Source organism: Barbus barbus (genome assembly GCF_936440315.1).
Source record: "Barbus barbus genome assembly, chromosome: 15".
Classification (NCBI taxonomy): domain Eukaryota; kingdom Metazoa; phylum Chordata; class Actinopteri; order Cypriniformes; family Cyprinidae; genus Barbus; species Barbus barbus.
The window spans coordinates 25898982-25922276 of record NC_136743.1 but is presented as its reverse complement, the minus strand read 5'-3'; the positions used below and the strand labels follow the sequence as shown (position 1 = coordinate 25922276).

Below are 23295 nucleotides of genomic sequence, written 5' to 3'. Positions count from 1 at the left end.
AAACCTATTTGAGGTTTCTCACAAAAGGTGATGACAGCATTTTTATTTTTGGATGAACTATTGTCCGGAACCTTTTTTTTTTTTTTTTTTTTTTTTTTTTTTTTTTAATGCTTATTATGTTTTGTTTTTTTCCATCAGTGGTGGATAAGACCTGTGTTCACTGCAGACCTATGACAACTGGTGGGAAACAGAGGCCTAATGGTACTGAATTTATGCACTTCCTCCCCATGTTTCTCTCAGACAACCCAAATATCAAGTGTGGAAAAGGGTAAGTTTAAATCATTCCATTGATCAGATTTCCCATAAATCTCATGCATCCAGTACCTGTCTACCATCCATTTAATGATCCATTTTGTCTCATTTGTATTTTACACAAGATTTCCAAGCATTTGCCAAAATTGCAATCTCTAATTGGCCAATTTAATGCAATTTTCAGGATTCAGGGTATATTGGGTTTTACCAGTATGCCATAAACACCTATGTTGGCTACAATGACTAAATATTATAGATATATACTCTTCAAGTGGATTCAGCTCACAAAAAAAGTTTAGGAATCTCTGTTTTGACTAATAGCTCCTTTTCTTTCCCATGCAGTGGTCATGCTGCATACAGCACTGCTGTGGATCTCATAGAGAACAACACTGACGTAGGTGCCACCTACTTCATGAGCTATCACACCATCTTGAAAACATCATCTGACTTCATTGATGCCTTGAAGATGGCACGAGAGCTTACCGACAACATCACACAGGCCATCGGGCCACAAAACAAGACTTACAGTGTCTTCCCTTACAGGTAAACACACCTTGAACATGGGATGATGTCATATCCGTATTGTGAAGCCCTTCACTAAAATAAAAATAAATTGCTGCTGTTTTTTAAATATTTGATTTAATGGTTAGTCACATGGAATGTTCAGGAAAAATCATCCATAGTGACCTACTTCCATTAAGAGTGGTGATATTGTGCAAATGTATCATAAACATGAAACTCTCTGAATGCAAACAAGTGTGTCCTCATGAGGGTCAGTTATGTAGGGCAGCCCTCTTTCTATTCCTCTGGGTGAGTGTTAACTGTGCCAAAAGTCTTGCAGGTCCTAGCAGCCTTCACATACCACTTCTGTAAGGAATTTCAATGTTTTATTCATGTTTTATTACATGATTTAAATAAATACTGGGATTATCAACTTAACACAATTTCATAGTTAAAGCTGAATTCCGTAAGTTTTGCCTCTTTGTCGCCATCTCTGTTTGAAAACCTGGAATTGCAGCTCAGTGCGGAATTATCTTCCGTGTGTGGGGTTGTGATCCGGTGTTCCGGCACGGCTCGAGCGTGGATGAATCTAATGTTTTGATGTGAATGTGTGGCAGTCAGTCACCGCACTGGCGTGGATGCTGTACTCAGGAATCACAGATTCTAGCCTACGTCTTGGAATATATGGCCCAAATAAGATTTTTCACCGTATATTGTCATCTGAACAATTCTGCCACATTTGTTCTGCCCAATTGAGGAAAAAAGAATTACAATAAATCGTGCTACCAATGGTGATTTAAATCTAATGATTGGTTAGCTCATATCACATCAAACCGTGCAAATTATTATTATTGTTATACTTTATTCTCAAATTAGCATGTAGATTTCAATTTCTGTACGGTCTAATCTAATTGTCATGCCATTCAAATTTCATATTAAGAAATTCTTTTAACCCAAAAAGCAAACTATGCTCTCTTAGAACTGGTTTTCTTTAAAATACAAATCTTGTGTAATCCCAGGCTATCTGTAATCAGAAGCACATTTAAAACTGGAATATAATTTAATTTCATTCACACGTGTTTCATATAATCCTTTCTGGATTACAATCCAGAATCAGAATGAGCTTTATTGGCCAGGTATGTTTACACATACGAGGAATTTGTTATAGTGACAGAAGCTCCACAGTGCAACAGAAAGACAGCAATAGGACAGGACACAGAAAATAAAAGAATAATATACATATAGGCAATGTACAAATCAGCAAAAGCACAATATACAATATAGACAGTTATGTGTGTAAAGGTCTGATATGTGCAAATTTGAAATGAAAAAATAAGTATGTGTGGTGAATAAATAATGTATAATGGAGTTGTGTGTTCCACGTTTAGTGTCAAGTGTTCATGAGATGGATTGCCTGAGGGAAGAAACTGTTCCTATGTCTGGTCTTTCTGGTTCTCAGAGCTCTGTAGCGTCGACCAGACGGTAACAGTTCAAAGAGGGAGTGTGCTGGATGTGAGGGGTCCAGAGTGATTTTGCTCACTCTGGATAAGTACAGTTCTTGGAGAGTGGGGAGGGTTGTATCAATGAGTCGCTGAGCAGTCCAGACTACCCTCCGTAGTCTTCTGAGGTCAGATTTGGTAGCTGAGCTGAACCAGACAGTTATTGAAGTGCAGAGGATGGATTCAATGATAGCAGAGTAGAACTGTTTCAGCAAGTCCTGTGGCAGGTTGAACTTTCTCAGCTGACGAAGGAAGTACAACTTCTGCTGGGCCTTTTTCACAATGGACTCAATGTGATTGTCCCACTTCAGGTCCTGAGAAATTGTGGTGCCCAGGAATCTGAATGACTCCACTGCGGTCACAGTGCTGTTCATGATGGTGAGTGGGGGGAGAGCAGGGGGGTTTCTCCTGAAGTCCACTAGCATCTCCACTGTTTTGAGCGTGTTGAACTCCAGGTTGTTAAGACTGCACCAAACAGCCAGCTCCTTAACCTCCTATCTGTAAGCAGACTCGTCACCGTCCTGGATGAGGCCGATCAGTGTGGTGTCATCTGCAAACTTAAGGAGCTTGACAGAGGAGTCTTTAGATGTGCAGTCGTTGGTGTAAAGGGAGAAGAGCAGCGGGGAGAGAACACAGCCCAGAGGAGCTCCAGTGCTGATGGTGCGGGTGCTGGATGAGAATGTTCCCAGCCTCACTAACTGCTGCCTGTCTGACAGGTGGGGACGTAGAGCTGTGTCAGTTTATTCTGAAGGGTGTCTGGGATGATGGTGTTAAAAGCGGAGATGAAGTCTACAAACCGGATCCTCACATAAGTCCCTGGTCTGTGCAGATGTTGCAGGATGAAGTCCCATGTTGACAGCATCATCCACAAACCTGTTTGCTCTGTAGGCAAACAGCAGGGGGTCCAGTGGAGGCCTTCAGATAAGCCAAAACCAGTCTTTCAAATGATTTCATGGCTACAGACGTTAGAGCCACAGGTCTGTAGTCATTAAGTCCAGTAATTTTGGGTTTCTTTGGGACGGGGATGATGGTGGAGCGTTTGAAGCATGAGGGGACTTTGCACAGCTCCAGTGGTCTGTTGAAGATCTGTGTGAAGATGGGGGCCAGCTGGTCAGCACAGATTTTTAAGGCAGGCTGGTGACACACCGTCTGGGCCTGGTGCTTTCCTCCTTTTGTTCTTTCTGAAGACCTGGCATCTTCGCTGATCTGAATTGTAGGTGTGAGGGGGGGGAACTCATTCAGGTCATCTGCCAGTTGTTGATTCTCCACAGTGCTGGGGGATGGTGTCTTGTAACTGGTGATATCTTTCATACCTTTCCACACTGAAGCAGAATCACTGGAAGAGAATTTGTTCCTTAGCTTGCCAGAATAATTCTTCTTTGCCACTCTGATCTCCTTTTCCAGTGTGTATTTGGCCTGTTTATACAAGACTTTATCCCCCTTTCTGTAAGCATCTTCTTTGGCCTGACGGAGCTGTCTGAGTTTTGCAGTGAACCATGGTTTGTCGTTATTGTAAGTTAGATGAGTCTTGGTAGGAATGCACATATCCTCACAGAAACTGATATAAGATGTTACAGTTTCTGTGAGCTCGTCCAGATTGTTTGCAGCAGCTTCGAAAATAGTCCAGTCAGTGAGAGTGAAACAGGCTTGTAAATCCCGCTCTGTTTCATTAGTCCATCTTTTAACAGTTCTTAATACAGGTTTTGCAGATTTAAGTTTCTGCCTGTAGGTCGGTATGAGATTAACCAAACAGAGAGTCCTAAAGCTGCCCGTGGGACAGAGTGATATGCATCCTTTACTGTTGTGTAACAGTGATCCAATATATTACTGTCTCTGGTGGGACATGTGATGTGCTGTCTGTATTTTGGCAGTTTGCGGGAGAGATTTGCTTTATTAAAGTCCCAGAGAATGATTAAAACAATACAATGGACTACAATGTCCAGCAAAACGTCCGAATAATCAAAATCCGGTAAAAGATTTTGTGGTGTGTTCTGCCGAATGTTCAGCAGGTCATCCCTGGTAAAACTGATCGTGTTTGAGAAACAAAAAACAGGAACAACAAACAAAAACAGTACAAACATTGAAGAGCAAAGCACTGTTGCTGCCATCTGTGGTGCCATCTTAGATCGTTTATCATAGATCCGCCATCAAAATGATACAGCTTATTATTCTAGCTGCTGTGAGAAAAGGCTAAACGATCTGCCACTTGCAGGATCTTCACATGCGATAGCTTACTAACCAGGATAACTTCTTTGTTTACAGACGTGATGTAATGACGCAGTGCCATGCTCTAATTTCCCGCAGAAACCTACCCGTAGCACTCGGATTAGAAAATATTTTTATAAGCTAACCGTTGTGAATCAGGCTAAAGTAAGGTGATAGTTTTGAACACTGGCTGGCTATGTACTTGCTCAAATACCAAAAAGTTACGGACTGCAGCTTTAAATATTTGAAAAGGTCATACAGTAAAATAATGCCTCCTGAGGAATTTTCATGTTGTAAAAATGAGCATAAAGTTTGGTTATTTTATAGCATCACATTAATGGTACATGTACCAAAAATTATTGTTGTTGTTTATTAGTAATAGTCACAGTAGTAGAACCGGTAGAGTTGTTTTTAAATACTTTTTTTGTCAGCTTAATCTCACAGATATTTTTAAAAGTAGCCCATTAAATTAAACTACCTTTAGAGTGTTATTTAGGATCACATTTGTAGTAATTGTAGTAATACCAAATATGTTGTTATTGTTTATATGAAAATAATTAACGGTTATCTTATTGTCACATTTAGGAGAATTGTGGTAATGCTAAATCTATGAAATACATGCTTGCATACTAGGATTGTCAGTTGTAATCAGTAATTAAAAATCACCATGGCCCCTGGCCTGTTTTTAACTTTCTTTTTCCCCCATGGACAGTGTATTCTACGTCTTCTATGAACAGTATCTCACGATCATCTATGACACTGCCTTTAACCTTGGTGTGTCGTTGGCGGCCATCTTTGTGGTGTCTACGGTGCTTTTGGGCTTTGAGCTGTGGTCGGCAGTACTGGTGTCCTTCACCATTGCCATGATCCTGGTCAACATGTTCGGAGTCATGTGGCTGTGGGATATCAGCCTCAACGCGGTCTCATTGGTCAACCTTGTCATGGTAAGTTAAAGGAATAGTGTTTCATGGAATTGGTAATACAGGATTGTTGAAGCTTGTGACCTACAAATAACATTTGAACATTTGAAATAACATTACTGAAGCACTTTATTAGCATTGCTTGCTAACATCATTTACCATAAGTGTTTCCTTTGCAGTGTTGTGGCATATCGGTGGAGTTCTGCAGTCATATTGTGAGGGCTTTCTCTGTCAGTACCAGGAGCTCGAGGGTAGATCGGGCAGAGGAGGCGCTGGCACACATGGGCAGCTCTGTGAGTGATGTTTACTGCTGCTGTATGAATGTGACGTGCACAAACATATTCTTCTCGAACATGAAGCTACATAATGTGAGTGCAATGAAGCGCCTTCTTACGTGCTGCTCTGACTCCGCAGGTGTTCAGTGGCATCACCCTCACTAAATTCGGTGGGATCCTGATTCTCGCCCTGTCCAAATCCCAGATCTTCCAGATTTTCTACTTCCGCATGTATCTCTCAATAGTCCTGCTAGGAGCCACTCACGGCCTCATCTTTCTGCCTGTATTACTCAGTTATGCAGGTAAGAAGTCGTTCACCTACAATTGAGAATTTGAGGACGAAGCAAAAAAAAATTCCTAAAAAAGCTCCTTGATTTCCACAGTGCAGAAAACGCAGACAGAATCTCACAATCCAGTTATAAAAATGTATATAAAATATATATAACACACACACACCTACATAATAAATATACACAGTATGCACACATATTATGTAAAGAGAAACTTTTAGTTTAATCACGATTAATCATTTGACAGCACCATTTTAAAGTAATAATAACAATAATATTTAAATTATTACAACTCTATTTTTAAGGAAGACATAATTTTTCTTCCAAGTTTTAATTTTAACAGTAAACCTCTGTCGCGCAGCACTTTGTGTGAATTATTTAATTACATTTTTAAAAACTGAATTGTTCATCTTTCATGCCTTCATTTAATTACCACGGTTCTTGATAATAAATTTATATTAATCATAAATCTCTCCCCAAAAATTAAACGGACAACACAATTTCTGAAAAAAAAAAAAATTGTATGTATGTACTATTGTAAAAACAATTATAAAGTATTTAATTGTTAAAGTTGTCTTCATTCAATTGATTAGACATGCTAAAATTATTAAAATTTAATTAAACTATTAAAATTGAATTTAGACACATTAAAATGTGAAAACAACAGGATTTCGGTGAAAAAATAAAACTTAATTTTATGGGGCCCTAGACTTCTGAAGCCAGGCACATAATGTCTTCTAAATGAAATATTTGGATTGTGCCAAAAAAAAAAAAAAAAATGAAAATTTGAAAAGTTCTTCAAGCCTCTCCCTTACTTTCTTTTCACAGGCCCATCTGTAAATAAAGCAAAAGTCATGGCTGCTCGCAACAGGTTTGTGAGTACAGACAGAGAGCAGCTTATCTACTAACAGCTCTGTGATGCTGAACGGCAGTGGAAAGCGCCCGCCAGCTTTTCCTTTCCATGTTACATGCTTAGTAACACACTTCAACAGACTTAACTCAGGACAGAAGGCCTTTTTCACAGCTTTCCCTTTCAACATCCACCAAAAAACCTCAACAATGAAGAATAGGTTTGGAAGATCCTTTCAGCATTGAATTGATACAGTAAGGGGAGTCTGTATGTGGAAAAGATGAGTCATTTCCTCAAATGTGTATAAACATCAAAAACATGTTGTAACCGCATGTAACGCAGCAGTCACTGTGGTAAACAAACCAACCAAGAAAACAAATGCTAATTCTTTCGTATGACTGAGTGTAAGAAATGTGTAACTAATCTTTTTTTATTTATTTGTGTTTCTTTTCAATTTTTTGTTAGTGTGTTTCATTTATTTACTTCACAAATAATGAAAGAACTGTCGACAATGAGTGGGCACGATGGACAATCTCTTGATGTATTGTGATGCTATGACAAGAACGACATGTTACACAGACGGCTATCAGTTTACTGTTATCGCTACCTGAACTCTGTGGTTTTCAGGCATTAAAACCACTTTAGTCTTAGCTAATTAACTAAGTTGGGAAAATGGGATGCAGTGGCACATGATAAAAATGTTTACTTACGAAGTTGTGTAGTGCTGCATTAATTAGCATTGACATGCTAAGAAAGGGAGTGCTAGCATACATTTAGAGACTTGAACCACTAGGCTAACCTGAGGTTTAATTAACCAAAACACAAGTGCACTCACGTTCCTCAGGATTTGCCTGCTTATTTCCATTACAAACACACTGTAGCTTTAGCTGGTTTTGTACCTCATAATTGTGGTGGGCGTAGCACTATTGAATCAACATGTGTATAAGGCAAAAACGTGTTTGCATACAAATAAATGGTTATTTTTTACAAGGATAAGTTTGGGTTGAAATGGACTGTCAGGGGTTGGCATTGGGACCGTGCTTTTTGTGTCCCCAAATAAATAGGACTTTTTATATGCAGTTTCATAATTTTCTTGTCTTTGAAATGTGGTTAAAGTGAACTGCAGATTTATAATAAAACAAAGTATACACACAGTTGCTGGTCTCCACTGATTTCCATAGTATTCATCAATATTTAAGAAAAAGAAATACAGGTTATATATATATATATATATATATATATATATATATATATATATATATATATATATATATATATATATATATATATAATATAGGCTACTTTTAAGATTTGAAGTACATTACAAGTATAAATTTAATACAACTAAGCACACATTAAGGACAGACACTAAGAAACATTGCTCATCTGTGAGTTTTAAGGGGGGAAATGTATTGCTATGGGATGTGTGTCATGGCAACTCATATTTGCGTTTGTATGCTTAAAATTGCAGTAGGTGCAATATAATGCTACACATTTATGCACTTTTAATATAGTCAATTATATGTGTAAATTTCATAGGCCTAAGTAGCAAGGGCGAATGCAACATTTCATTGTGTTCTGATGGATGGATGGATGGATGGATAGATTTAATCAACCCGTTTGATCAATTCTCGAATCTGGCATCGTTAGTTTTGATTCTAGACATCGGATAGAAAGCACAAGACGTGACTTCCGAAGTGTTATCTGGAAAAATAAATAAAATATTCTCAGTTATGGTAATCATTGTCAGGCAAGGATTTATCAGCATTATTTATTTTGCAGTGAATTCCAATCCGGTCCTTGGCAAATTGCTGTTTTCATTTTAACCGTGAGGTGGCGCCACATACATAGACTTTCACCTGAACTGCCAAAAGAATTAATCAGTGCCTACACACATCCATAATGACCTACATCTCTCTGCTCGGTGAATACATTACAAATGCACCATTCTGCATATTATTAACATTTTGTTTAGCTTTTATGATATGCCAACATCACCCCTGGTAAATCTGTTTTAACACTTAAGATGATCATGTGTTGTGCACACAGTCAAGAGAAATAAAGGCCTATGGAAAACAGACTTGTTAAAACACAAACATTATAATAATACTGATAAATGAGTCATACTAGACATCGTACAGTACAAAAGCAGTGGCAGTGCTTGACCTGAGCTGTCGATTGCCTCCTAAGAGTTGTTGTCATACTAGCTGCCAAATCATCATTTATTAATGTGTTTCTATCTTGCCCCGTGTGGTGGAGAGACAATGAAATATTGATTTCCTCTGGTTTAGGCTGGCAGTAAAGACAGGGTTCTCGTTTTTTATGTAAACATTTGGATTGTCCCTTCTGAGACCCTCACTAGCCAACAGTAGTAGACAGGAAGTAAGGTGTTTTGCTCATGTTAACCTCTGTACAGATAAGTTACATTTCTACAAGGGAACAAAATCAGTTCACATTACAAAAGTGCTGAGTTTTGTTCAAAAGGATGTACTTCTGCTTACCACTATCTGACCATAGCAATTGTTTGACCTTGCAGTTTCAAGCTAGCTCATTTATTATTTTCCCCTTTATTCATTCTTGCATGCTTTCCAAAAATGCCTGGAATCATGCTATGATTAAGACTGTAACAAAAACCAAACAATTTCTCCTTCATTTCTATAATTATACATTGAAATGCCACTAAAGGGACTGTCTGGTGTCACTCTGAACATTGTTATTGGTGTCGGTGGTTAGCTAGAGGTTAAAGGAGAACACACAGTCATAAACTTCACTTCTGCATAAGATGATTTTATAAATGTTACACTTGCACAGGCAATGTTCACCAATCACTTTCATCGTCTTAAGAAATGCTATGACTAAATTTGCAATACGGCACCACAATTTTTAACCAGATTACAAGCATATTCTTGTACCTTTTTCCTTCTTCGAAATTAAATTGAAATCATTTGGCCCCCACATTACAGGTGTCAAATTCTGGTCACAGAACCATTAATAAATAAGCATCTGGAATTCAGTGTCTTCTTTTTGTGTCATTGGCTCACAGTTACTGGGGTCATTTGACAGGAGAACAGGCCACGAGTGGAGAGAAAGGAACTGGATAGCCAATAAGAAAGCCATCTCAAGTGCAGGAGGCAGGGATCAGATTCATGGGCCCATCTGCAGCGCTTTCTCGGGAAGCCAGTTTGTGTCGTTTCATTCAGAGCCACCTCTGGCCAAACTACACAAGACCACATTCAATTAGGCCTATTGAAAATGCTTTCAAGCACTTCCTTGTTTACAAACTGCCTTATAAAGGCACATTGAGCGGAACCAAGAGGGTAAAACTGAGTCACCGCAGCCAGAGGAAGGAGTTAAATTGCCACCTCAGCCAAAATTCCGACCATTAGAAAAGCAAGCGAATGCACGCATGCATACCTTGACCATTTACACATATTTCTCCACAATGAGGGTGACCAATGCGTGCCCAGGAAAGATTCAGGAATTTCAAATCAGGAAAGGGCTTTTATTGCGGGCTGAAGGGGGAATTAGTTGGTGAATGGATAGGGCTAAGCTACATACACCGTGTCCGCAGTCAGGCCCGCGTGTTTGTTTTTATCGCTGCATGAGACTGGTGTGACCGGGCCTTGTTTACCTTTGAACTGTGTCAGAATTCATTCTCTGCTTGAAACCTTTTCTCTCGATTGCATCAGAGCTATGGGAACAACATTTCCAGAGCCCATCTGATGTTTTGGTTGCTGCTCTGAAGTTCTTATTACAAACGATTAGTGACTTGTTATTTACACGCATTTAACTAAGAACTGCATTTTACTTCAAATTTTATGGACACGCACATATTAAAAAAAAAACAGCTTTTTAGCATTTTCTCTAACTAGTATGGAAGTATGTATTTGGATGAAATATCTTCATGAAAATGAAATAGTTTTGCTCTTATTTAGATTCAAATCCTACACCTTTGGCTAATGTGCATAGTGTGGTTTTATTGTATTTATTAGTTTATGGGTTAAAGGAAAGCTGTCACCAGTCATTTAGTGCTGATGAAATCAGCCCATAACACTGAACAATGGAGTGTTTGCTCACCTGTCAAATAGCAGACTTAATCTCTGTAATATGTGTCAACATCAGCTGGCCATTCATGATAAACAGACGTTATGTTCAAAAATTATTATCTATTACTTTCTGGTAAAGAGAAATTTGGTGATAACACATTTATTCTTATGAAAACAAGAGTGGAATTGTGTATTTGTGTTTTGCACGTTTGCCAAAGTCATTTACAAGAATGTGTTCCTCAGATCAGTGCCAGTTACCAATACATGTAGTTAAGAATATGTCAAGTGTGAAGGGTGTGCGTCAAGAACCAGACAGAGAACATGCACTGTTGCTTGAAAGTGCAGATAATTGAGGGAAGAGCAATGTTAGTCAGGAGAGCTGGAAATGTGAGGTTGATAAGACTGTTGTACTGTATGTTTGTTGAATCTACATCTTTTAAAAAAAAATTGTTCCATTTAGTTCCACATTTTAGTTCCCGGGAGAGACTTTCAACAACAACAACAAAAAAATGATGCAGTGTCTCAAACGTTATTTTTTTGTTTGTTTGTTTTTAGTTTTTTGTTGAAAGTCTCTCCCAATAGCAATCACTGTTAAGTATTCTAAATGTATTTATATGTATTGTCTGCGGAAGGCGTAGGACCATAAAATGTTTGTCCAATCCCTTAGTCCAAGGGCTACAATAGGCTGTCCTACCTGCCTGTCAACGCATGTATTTGCGTACTGCCGTGCACCCTGTTTGCGTAGACATGATATAACCCGAATTCTAAAACTCTAAAACCTTTATATACCTTTCAGCATTCATAGTGCCTTCCAAAACATGCAAGCTGCCCATACCGTATGCACTTATGCACCCCCATACCCTCAGAGATGCAGGCTTTTGAATTGAATGCTGATGACATGCTGGAAGGTCTCCCTCCTCTTTAGCCCGGAGGACACGGAGTCCGTGATTTCCAACAAGAATGTCAAATTTGGACTTATCTGACCATAGAACACTTTGAAACAGTCCATTTTAAATGAGCCTTGGCCCGCAGGACACGATGGCGCTTCTGGACCATGTTCACATATGGCTTCCTTTTTGCACGATAGAGCTTTAGTTGGCATCTTTTTTTTACCGCATCATGGCATCATCTGTTTACCGACAGTGGTTTCTGGAAGTATTCCTGGGCCCATTTAGTAATGTCAATGACAGAATCATGCTGATGAGTGATGTAGTGTCATCTGACGGCCAGAAGACCACGGGTATCCAACAAAGATCTTCGGCCTTGTCCCTTATGCACAGAGATTTCTCCAGTTTCTCTGAATCTTTTGATGATGGTATGCACTGTAGATAATGAGATTTGCAATGCCTTTGCAATTTGATGTTGAGAAACGTTGTTTTTAAAGTATTCCACAATATTTTTACGCACTCATTCACAGATTGGATTTCTTTTGTCTTCACTGAGGAGAGGATTGGGTTTGGCCACACCGCCATAAAGCCCAGATTGGTGGAGTGTTGCAGTGATGTTTGTCCTTCAGTAGATTTCTCCTATCTCCACAAAATGGAGATCAACTAGAGTGACCATCAGGTTCTTCGTCACCACTCTAACCAAAGCCCTTCTCCATCAATTGCTCAGTTTGGCCAGGAGGCTAGCTCTAAGAAGAATCCTGGTTGTTTCAAATTTCTTCCATTAAGGGTAACACTACATGCTTCTGTGACCCTTCAGTGAAGCAGAATTTTTTTTCTGAACACTTCCCCAGATGTGTGGCTTGACGCAAACCTGTTTCTGAGCTCTACAGACTGTTCTAAGGCAGCAACATAAAACGTGAAAAAATGAAGTGGTATGAATACTTTCGCAAGGCACTGTAAGGTGATGAGTTGTTTTATCAGTTTTTAATATGTACTTGTTCATAGACTAGAGTAGTGTTGTCAAAAGTATCAACTGCAATACCATTTGGTACTGAAATTTTAAAAACGTCCATTTCCCACTAAGATTTGAGAGCTGTTGAGCGATGATCCTTGTAGCCAATCACAGTGAGTCATATCTGTTGAGCGCATGAACACAATGACCAATCAGCACTGTTTAAGAATCTGCTCAACAACGCTCAAATCTTAGGTCGGTACTTTTGACAGCACTAGACCAAAGCTTGTTAGATGGATGCTGAAACTTTTTAGGTTGGGTAGAATTTGCAATCTCTGACCCAGTTCATTTGCTTGCTTCAGTGGCTGCAATACGCTGTATTTTCTGCCAACCTGGGATGTTGAACTCCTATTGGGTAAACTGGCAGTGGGCGAAATCAAGCAGACCAAGCCAAAAACATTCTGACACAAAATGTTAATTTCAAAGCCGAATAACTGTCTGTAGCGTTGTTTTTCAGAGAAATAAATATGTGAACTTAGCATGTTTCCTAAATATCTGTAAACATATTGCAGTCATTTTATGCTTTACAGTCAAGTACAGTACAGTCCGACAGTACAGGCTTTGACTGTTGGGTTGAACGTGCATAACAGCCACATAGGGGGAAACCCTGCTTCTGAAACTTAAAATGAGCAATGAGACATCCATGCTCCTGGCGAGCTACCATACTGCAGAGTTCAGCTCCAAGCCCAATCAAACACACATTAACAAGCTAATCACGGTTTTCAGAGTTAGTTGAAAATTACAGGCAGGTGTGTTGGAACAGGGCTTGAACTGGCATCTGCAGCAAGCCAGCTCTCTACGAGATGGGTTGGAGACCCCTGCCCTGCAGTCCTGTGGACTTCATGGACATGTGCACACAACAGCCATTGTAAGTCAGCAAGACACCAAGTGCGAAGTTTGCCATCTGGCACAGGGCCTAAGCTCAGTTTCATTCAGCATGTATACAAGTTGAATCGTACTACAAGCAATGTGACACACAATGGGTAATTCATTCTTCAAATATTAGATTTCTTAGACAAGGGTTGTCAAATCCTGCTCTTGAAGGGCCACTGTTCTGCAGAGTTTAGCTCCAGTCTCTCTGCACTGGCTACCAGTCGCAGCTCGCATCAAGTTGGTGCTTGCCTACAGAAAAGCCATGGGCTCTGCAACCGCCTAACTCCGCTCTCTCCTAAGCATCTACATCCCCTCCAGATGCCTGCGGTCGGTAAACGAGCGGCAGCTCGTCTCATTGCAGAGAGGCACAAAATCCCTCTCCAGGACATTCTCTTTCACCATACCCTGTTGGTGGAATTACCTACCTAACTCCAAATTCTATGCCTTCACTTTTTCTGTTCTCTTATTATCCTTATCCCTAGCTTTAACTATTTTGAACGATGACTGAAACCTTGTATAACGGGCACTTGTGTTTATTGCAATCTTAAAGTAAATCGCTTGTAAATCCTCAATTGTAAGTCGCTTTGGATAAAAGCATCTGCCAAATGAATAAATGTAAATGTAATGTTAATGTACTAGAAACTTCCAGGCAAGTGTTTTGTGGCAGATTAGAGCTAAACTCTGCAGGACTTAAACTCTATCCCTCAAGGAGCAAGATTGGACACCCCTGACCTAGACAGGTGACTGTAGCTCAACTTCGTCAAACATGCTGTTGCTCATTTAGAACTCTGCATGTTAATATAAGTATAAGCCCAAAGTAAACTTTGCACAATCTCACGGACAATGTGTCTGACATAATTTTTGGCATCAGCATAGTCTGTTGATGTTCATGCAGACCAATTAATCTAGCCGAGTAAACTTGGAGTCCACTGTAGTGTTCATGCATCTTCTACTAGAGAATTTTGCTGAGCAAGTTAAATTTTCAACAGGTATTTAGTTACTTGACACTACAGCTCAGACCTTTAAAGAAACTTTATCTTTCCATCGAATACTGGAGTTTGTTACTGCAGCTCTAACACAACAGCATATGTAACGAAACCACACACTTGCAATGCACTGGCCAAGCCTTAAAGGGGTCATTGGATGCAAAATTCACTTGTTCAAGTCATCAGAATAGTTGAACATAAATGTGTGTTGGACGTGTGTGTACACATCCATCCTTTAATGATAAAAAATCCACCCAGTGTTTTTTTCTCAAATCAGGCTGTTCTGAGAGCCCAGTCAGAATGACATAGCTGATTGACAAGACCGTCTTACCTTAGACCAGCCCTGAGTGAGCTGAGAGAGCTGTCCGCCTCTGGTGCAGGGGAAGACAAGATGTCACCAATTAACAGAGGTGGGTAGAGTACCCAAAAACTGTACTCAAGTAAAAGTAATAGTCTGAATAGTTACTGGAGTAAGAGTAAAAAAGTATCGGATAAAAAAAAACTACTCAAGTAGTTAGGTACTAGTTACTTTGGATCATATACTGTATATAGTCAATTTTTTTTTAGATATATAGATTAAATTTATGTAATGTGTGTATGGAATTTATTTCAGTGATGCAAATCAGAATTTTCATCTGCCCTTACGCCGGTCTTTATGTCACATAATCATTCCAATATGTTGATCAATGCTGTTCTTTTTAGCTTTCTATTAATCAAAGAATCCTGAACAAAATGTCACAGGTTCCAAAAAATATTAAGCAGCAAAACTGTTTCCAACACTGTAATAAATCAATATATTAGAATGATTTCTGAAGGATCATATGACTCTGAAAACTGGAGTAACAGCTGATGAAAATTCTCATTTGCATCACTGAATTAAATTATATTTTAAAGTAAATAAATTATGTATTATAAATGTATATTTCTATAACCTCTGACACTGAAACCTCTGAAAACTCCTCACATGACTGCTACCGACATCTGAACATAACAAAACAAATGCACATTGACGAATCTTCTGTTCAGCAAAATGTAAACAAATGTAGCCTATATTTCTGCAAGCGTAAATATTGTAAAAATATGAATATTGTGTCTAGTGTAGGTGGCGTGCCGCTGCGCAGCGCTAACACAGGTTTGGCGAGTGTTCATTTCATATTCTGTGACAGCTTATTCAATGTATAAATTATACAATGTTTAATGTATAAGGTACATGTACAACAAACTGGTCATGTCATAGTGGTATCATGATCTGTAATCGAATGAGGCCTGTCTATACCTGTGGAACCGTAGACAGCGGTGTTCATCTTATAAAGATCTTCATAGAGCTCTAGCGAGCAAGCCTTTGCAGATTTGCTTTCAATTGAATGTAGATCCAAAGCCACGTCTTTAATGCTCTTGATGTTACAACTCTGAGAACCGATTCAAACGACTTCAAAGCGCGTGCGGCAGGGAACTGAACAAATCATTCAAACTGATTCGCGAACCAATTCACTGGTTTGCCTACTGGTTTGATCAAGCCTTTGAACAGAATTGACTCAAAAGAATGAATCATTCGCGCATGGCATCTCTCATTGTCCAAAGAAAAGTAGACGGCACGTTTGGAATAAATTGAAGAATTTGTAACGAGAGGAGCGTCACCCACAGTAACAAAGTAAAAGTACCATTTTTTCTATAAAAATGTACTTGAGTAAGAGTAAAAGTACCCATCTTTGAATATACTCTAAAAGTATTAGTTAGCCAAAAAAATTACTCAAGTAAATGTAATGAAGTAAATGTAACTCGTTACTACCCACCTCTGCCGATTGAGGCGTTTTGTTGTTGGACGTAATAATGAATAAAGCAGTCATCATTTACTCCCGATATCTGAGCCACTGAAGACGCAGAGGATTAACGTTACTTTCGCTTTGAAGTGAATGCGCAGATCCCGATCTGCCTAAATGCATCTATGTTTGCGCGAATCATTCGTGATCCAGCTTCATCTACAGAAGAAGTGACTATAACGATTTTTTATGAATCTTTGCAGATTGCCTTTCCTAATATGTGCCAGTTAGCCAGTTTCGTGGCTAAAGTAAACAGTACTGCTCATCACCCCACGGAAGAGAGGGGCGGGGTCAGCAGAGTTATGAGCATTTAAAGGGATATGGACTAAAAAATGGCTTGATGAAAACAGAGCTGAGTTTGACAGGGTAAAAAAGGTGTTTTTTACACTACCATTGAGAAATTTTAACCAAAGTTTGTTATAGACTTTTCATTAAGACCCTAAAGAATCATATCAATTTGTGGAAAATGAGCATCCGATGACCCCTTTAATGACTGCTGTCGCATACTTGTGTAGAGTGTTTTTGATTTTAGTTTGAGTGTGAAATATATTACTGGTGAGTCATCTATGTTCTGTTAGCGTCTGGAAGTTCATAGATTAACTGGATGTCATGTGGACAGATGGGAGAGAGTGGCGAGTTGATTCAGAATAACCAAATATATTTATCGGCTTGGGTGTACTGTTTGATGAAGGATTGAAAGTACCAGTTAATGCCATTGGGATTGTCTTGAAGTTTATTCTGGCAGTCAGTGCAGTTGTGGTATAACATAAGTGAGTTTGCAGTGGTCAAACATTAGCTGTTTTGAGATACTGAGGGAATGTGGCAGATACACATGAAGAAGGAATGGAGCTTGTACAGGAGGTCAGTTTACTGAATCTCCTTACATAGTAGAGCATGAATTAGCAGAACCCTGAAATAAATCTTCTACTGAGCATTTAGTCATATTGAGAAAGTGGAGTTCAGGGTGGATGTTCTCTGCAGATACTGGAGTAAAAAAGCTGAGGCAAAACAGTAGACCATTCTTATGACGTCAGAAGCAGGGACAAAAATTAGAGGGAGTCATGTGATGTGCTGATGAACTTAGTTGCACTTGAGTAGAGCTCCATACGTTTGGCCTCTTTTTACTGATTTTTTTCGTTTTGTTTTAAGTTTTATTCATCGGTTGTGCTTTACCTGATGGCATGCAGTTGTAAACATCAGGAGTTGTCTCCGTCGGCTTCTCCGATTAAGAAGAAATCCAAGTCACCGAACTCAAATGATATGATGGACAAGATGGCGAACACTGTTACACACTTTGAGGACATTCTAAGAACCGAGTTGAAGGCGATGCGGAACGAATTCGCTTCTCACATGTCAGTTGTTCAGTCGCTATGCTCTAAACTGGATCTTCTTACAGGGAAGATGAGAGAACAAAAGAAAGTTGTCGCAGATCACGATAGGCGCGTTGCCACGCTCGAGCAACAGGTTGTGGACTTACAGGATCGCAATAAGGATTATTGCGATCCTGGTTGGATTGCCTGAAGTTGGATTGCCTGATTGCCTGAAGGTTCCGAAAAGGATGATTGAAGTGGAGGCGCATCGCGTGTACACAAGGCTCTCCTCAGATCGCGCTAAACCACGGGTTTTCATCTTTAAACTGCTGCGGTACACGGACAGGGAGCTCATTCTGCAGGCCGCCAGACTTCATGCCCCGGGGAAAACTTCAGATGGAGCAACGCTGTCTTTCTTTCCAGATTTTTCTCTAGTCACCGCAAAAAGAAGTGTATTTGCGCCAATTAGGAAGGAGATGAGAGACGCTGGCATCCAGAATTTTATCCTGCAACGCTGAAGTTCATTCTCAATCAAGGTTAACCTAAAATGCTACACTCCCCAGAAGAAGCAATAGTTTTTCTCAGATCCCCTTTCATCCACCAACTCTCAGTGAACTCCAGCTGGTCATTTGCTGTCTAATCGGAGAAGAGATGCTCTAAATGGTTAGGTGACTGTGTCTTTCACTGTTCACTTTAATGTTCACTTCTTAATTCATAGTTCATTCATTGTGCATACAGTATCGCTTACTGATTATGATATTTTATTTGTTTTAGTTGTGTTCTTTATCTCTATTTTCTTTCTTGCTATCTTTTTTTTAAAATAGAAATACTACCTAGTCAATATGTGACTATAGGGCCAAATGTTGGTGCTACAGTAATGTGCAGGGTTTTGTTTGACGCCACGGACCATATTAAGGGGTGCTGGCAGATCAAGGTTTGTTCTTGGTTTGATCTGCCATAGTGGGAATGTGTTTGTTTTTTTGAATGGTAACGGGGAGGGTGGGGGGTGGTTGGTGGTTTAATGGTAGACTCAACTGGTTTTATTTTCAAACTTGTATTTTGTCTTATTATGCAGTAATTCTGTTTGATACCTATGACTGACCTTAATATTCTGAGTTGCAATATTAATGGGCTAAATGGCCCTCACAAACGTACAGGTTTTCTGGATTTTTTGCGAAGAAGAAAGATTGATATAGTGTTAGTTCAAGTATCCCATTTGAAAGAGAAGGATATACACAGGTGTAATAAGTTTTATGAAGTGGTATCTCACTCATCTTCGCATACTAAAACCAAGGGTGTCGTAATATTGGTCCGGAGGACTTTAAATATTACTATTTTAGATAAAGGTTGTGATACAGATGGTAGAATAGCACATATAAAAACAATAGAGGAGAATAGGAATATTGTATTTGTTTAAGTTTATGCCCCTTGTATTCCTGACCTTACTTTTTTCTCTGTTTTGTCAACCTATCTCTTGAAGTTTTCAGATTTTGAAATTGTATTGGGTGCAGATACGAATTCTGTAATGTTGCATATCCTAGATAGATCTGGACCAATGGAATCACACTCTCAAGCTTTGTGTTCTGATAAACTTCGGCAATGTGTAACCTCATCCTCGTTGATGGATAGTTGGCATTTATTAAACCCTTCTGCTAAGTCTTTCACTTTCTTTTCTGCTACTCATAAATCCTATTTGTGAATTGACTATATTTTCATTTCTACTTCTTTATATTCAGCTGTTCATGATGCCGATACCTGTTCCTTATCTTTGTCGGATCATGATGGAAATTTGTGCAGATTATCTTTGATCTCTCAGCAATCTCGTGCCACTAGATGGCGATTTAACCCTAAATTGTTACAGGATGAAAATATTTGCAGTCAATTCAGAAATAAATTTGCTGAGTTTATTGAAATTAACCAAGGTTCAGTTGATTATCCTCGAACACTTTGGAATGCAGTTAAAGGGTTTATAAGGAATAACTCATTTTCATATGCCTCTTTCCTTCAGAAAAACCAACACAAAAAGAGTTGAACTGGAATCACAGCTCCAGAATCTGACTACAGATAATCAGTGTTGTTTCTCAAACAATACACTCAGTAAAATCATGGCGGTTAGGTCCGAACTCAATTCATTACTGAGATCCAGGGCAGAATTCCTGATCCAAAGATCCAGGCAGAATTATTATTTTCAAGGGAGTAGACCAAGCCACCTTTTAGCCCTAAGATTACACAATATTTCAGCAGTGAAATCCCAATCTGGGCTCATTATGACAGACCCAAAAGACATTGATATTGCCTTTCACTCTTTTTACTCTAACCTCTATACTACTTCTGCTGATGGTGACCCTGACTCTTTTGCATCTTTTCTGTCCAACCTTGATTTACCTAGGCTGTCAGATTCGGAATACCTGGCTGAACCGATCACTCTGCAGGAGCTGGAGTCAGCAATTCGATCTATGAACAAGGGGAAATCCCCAGGCATAGATGGCATTCCAATCTAATTGTATACTACTTTTTGGTCGGATTTAGGCCCCCTCATGTTAGATATGATACATTTTTCAGTTACTCAAGGCTCATTTCACCCATCTATTAATATAGCTGTTATTTCTCTCTTGTTATAAAAAGATAAAGATCTTCCTGTTCTAGTTACCGGCCACTTTCTTTGATAGGGACTGATGTTAAATTATATGCTAAAGTGCGATGAAAGCTTTCGATCAGCTAGAATGGAACTATTTATGGGTGGTTCTACAGCATCTGGGTCTGGGATCGAGTTTCATAAATATGATAAAAGTTCTGTATGCCAATCCAGCAGCCACTGTTCTCACAAGTGCTGTTCGCTCTAACCCATTCTTTATACATCGAGGTACTCGTCAGGGTTGCCCACATTCTCCTCTGTTATTTGCCCTATCCTTGGAACCCTTAGCTCAAGCGGCCCGACAATCTGAAACTATTTCTCCCATAAATATACAGAATACTCATCATCATATTGCTTGGTTTGCTGATGATATCTTATTGTTTTTGGAGAAGCCGTCACATTCTATTCCTCATGTGTTGAATTTATTTGACCATTTTGGATCTCTTTCTGGGTTTAAAATTAATTGGAGTCAGTCATGTTTACTTCCCCTCAATTCTAAAATTGATTCCATGTCCCTTTCTATATCTATTCTATTGGTTCAAAACTTTAAGTACTTGGGGATAGATGTTTCTCCTTCCCTGCTGGAAATCGTCTCAAAAAACTATAAAGGTATTCTAGCCAAAGTATCCTCAGATTTGGAAAATTGGTCTCGTCGTCTTACTTCTTTTCAGGTCCGTATATCGGTGATTAAAATGAATATTCTCCCACGTATTAATTTATTTTCTTCCATGATTCCATGTAACCGGTTGGCTACTGGAATAAACTAGATGCATGTGTTTCATGGTATATATGGGATGGGAAACGTCCTCGTATTAAACTGACTACCTTACAACGATGTAGATTACATGGAGGTCTTTCTTTCCCTAATTTCAGACTGTATGCTCAAGCCTTTTCCCTCTGCCCTTTAGCAGTTTGGTTTAATCCTGACGCTTGTGCGTCTTGGAGAGCAATTGAGGAATCTATTGTTTATCCGTATAAATTGAAGCATCTTGTTTTTTCGGGAGTTCCGCTTAGGCAGTTTAAATCTCGGTTTGGTCCCATTGTAACCCATCTCCTCTCCACATGGAGGGATGTTGAAAGACGTTCACAACTAGTTACAAAATGGCATAGGCATTCGCCTGTTTTCCACAATAATAACCTTTTGTCAGGCAGTACTCCATTTCATTGTCCGCAATGGACTCATAATAAAGTAAACACTCTGGGAGATATCTATGATGAGGGTTTAAAATCCTTCCAGAATCTTAAAACTCAACATAATCTGCCAGGAACCTCCTTTTTTATGTATTTGAGCAATAGATCGGCCCTACGGGCGTATGGGGTGCCTTGGAACTCTCAACTGCCTGTTCACCCTTTGCACAAACTAATCCTTCCTTCTGAGGAATCTCCCTCCTCTGCTTCAGTCTTCTATCTCTTTCTTCTTGAGCATTCATACAAACCTTTATCTATTACAACTGTTTGGGCTAAGGATCTTAATGAGGATGTGCATGTTTTATTTTCTGATCAGGTATGGGGTATGTTTAAATTGTCTTCTAAAAACCCTAATCACCAAATGATTCATTGGAAATTGCTGCATAGGGTTTACTTGACTCCAATGAAACGTTTTATATGAATCTGTCGTCTTCTCCTAAGTGTAATCTCTATTCCCAAGGCGTTTTAGGCACGTTTTTGCATTTTTTGGGGGAGTGCCCCTCTCTCTCACCGTTTTGGACTCCGCTCTCACAGGACCTATCATATTTGTTGGGTACTGAGATATGTTTGACTCAGTGCCATTTTTTCATGAATGACTTTTGGGACTTCAACTTGTCCGTCCAACAAAGATCTTTACTGTTAGCTGCTCTCACAGCAGCTAAAAAATAGCTTGTCAACCGTTGGAATCCTCCTCACACAATGGACAGACGGACCTGGACTGTGTATTTGTTGGACATTATCTCGATGGAACTCTCTACTTCTCGTATACATGGATCTAACGTGAAAACTGGAAATTCATGGCATTCAGCTTTTAATGTTGTCTTCTTTTCTAAAATCTTTGTAAAAATTATTTTATTGTTACTTATCTATTAAAATTAATATGTCTTTATTATTATTATTATGTTATTTTTTGTTTATTTATTTAAGTCTACCAAGGGGTGGGTTTTAAATTTGTACAGCTGATTTTTGTTTTGTACTACTGTTCCACAAAATAAAACTCAATAAACAGTTAACAAAAAATAAAAAAAATAAAATCAGGGACAAAAATTAAGGTTTGACAAATCAAAATTAGCTTCAGTAAGTAAAGTTGGCAAAACCTCTGTTGTGAGGCATTTGGATAAAAGCAACTGGCAAATAAATGACTTAAATGTCATTAAAATACAACCCGAATACAACCCGTTTTTTAATATTGAATAAAATGAAAACTAAAAGACTTTCAAATCACATGAGCCAATATTTTATTCACAATAGAACATAGAGAACATAAATGTTTAAACTGAGAAATTTTACACTTTTATCCACTAAATTTTACACTTTTATCCACTGGTTTGAAATGTGATGCCTGCTACAGGTCTCAAAAAAGTTGGCACGGGAGCAACAAAGGGCTGAAAAAGCAATTTTAAAAGATTCAGCTGGGAGAACATCTAGCAACTAATTAAGTTAATTGACATCAGGTCTGTAACATGATTAGCTGAGAGAAGCAGAAGGGATGTCTGAGAGAAGCAGAATCTCTCAGAAGTAAAGATGGGCAGAGGCTCTCCAATCTGTGAAAGAGTGCGTAAAAAGATTGTGGAATCCTTTAAAAACAACGTTCCTCAACATCAAATTGCAAAGGCATTGCAAATCTCATCATCTACAGTGCATACCATCATCAAAAGATTCAGAGAAACTGGAGAAATCTCTGTGCGTAAGGGACAAGGCCGAAGACCTTTTTTGGATGCCCGTGGTCTTTGGGCCCTCAGACGA

At 39.0% G+C, this 23295-nt stretch overlaps 1 protein-coding gene across 1 annotated transcript in view; it reads left to right on the top strand.

Moving 5' to 3' along the window:
• The window catches only part of LOC306881494 (NPC intracellular cholesterol transporter 1-like), a 36703-nt gene extending 28715 nt beyond the window's left edge, over positions 1 to 7988 (top strand). Inside the window, exons 20-25 of the mRNA XM_079435634.1 lie at positions 139 to 268; positions 595 to 795; positions 5170 to 5401; positions 5557 to 5670; positions 5792 to 5954; positions 6771 to 7988. Of these exons, the coding sequence (XP_079291760.1) occupies positions 139 to 268; positions 595 to 795; positions 5170 to 5401; positions 5557 to 5670; positions 5792 to 5954; positions 6771 to 6850 (920 nt within the window). The 3' untranslated portion in view covers positions 6851 to 7988. The remainder of the gene's footprint in view (positions 1 to 138; positions 269 to 594; positions 796 to 5169; positions 5402 to 5556; positions 5671 to 5791; positions 5955 to 6770) is intronic.
• Positions 7989 to 23295: the final 15307 nt, after the last annotated feature.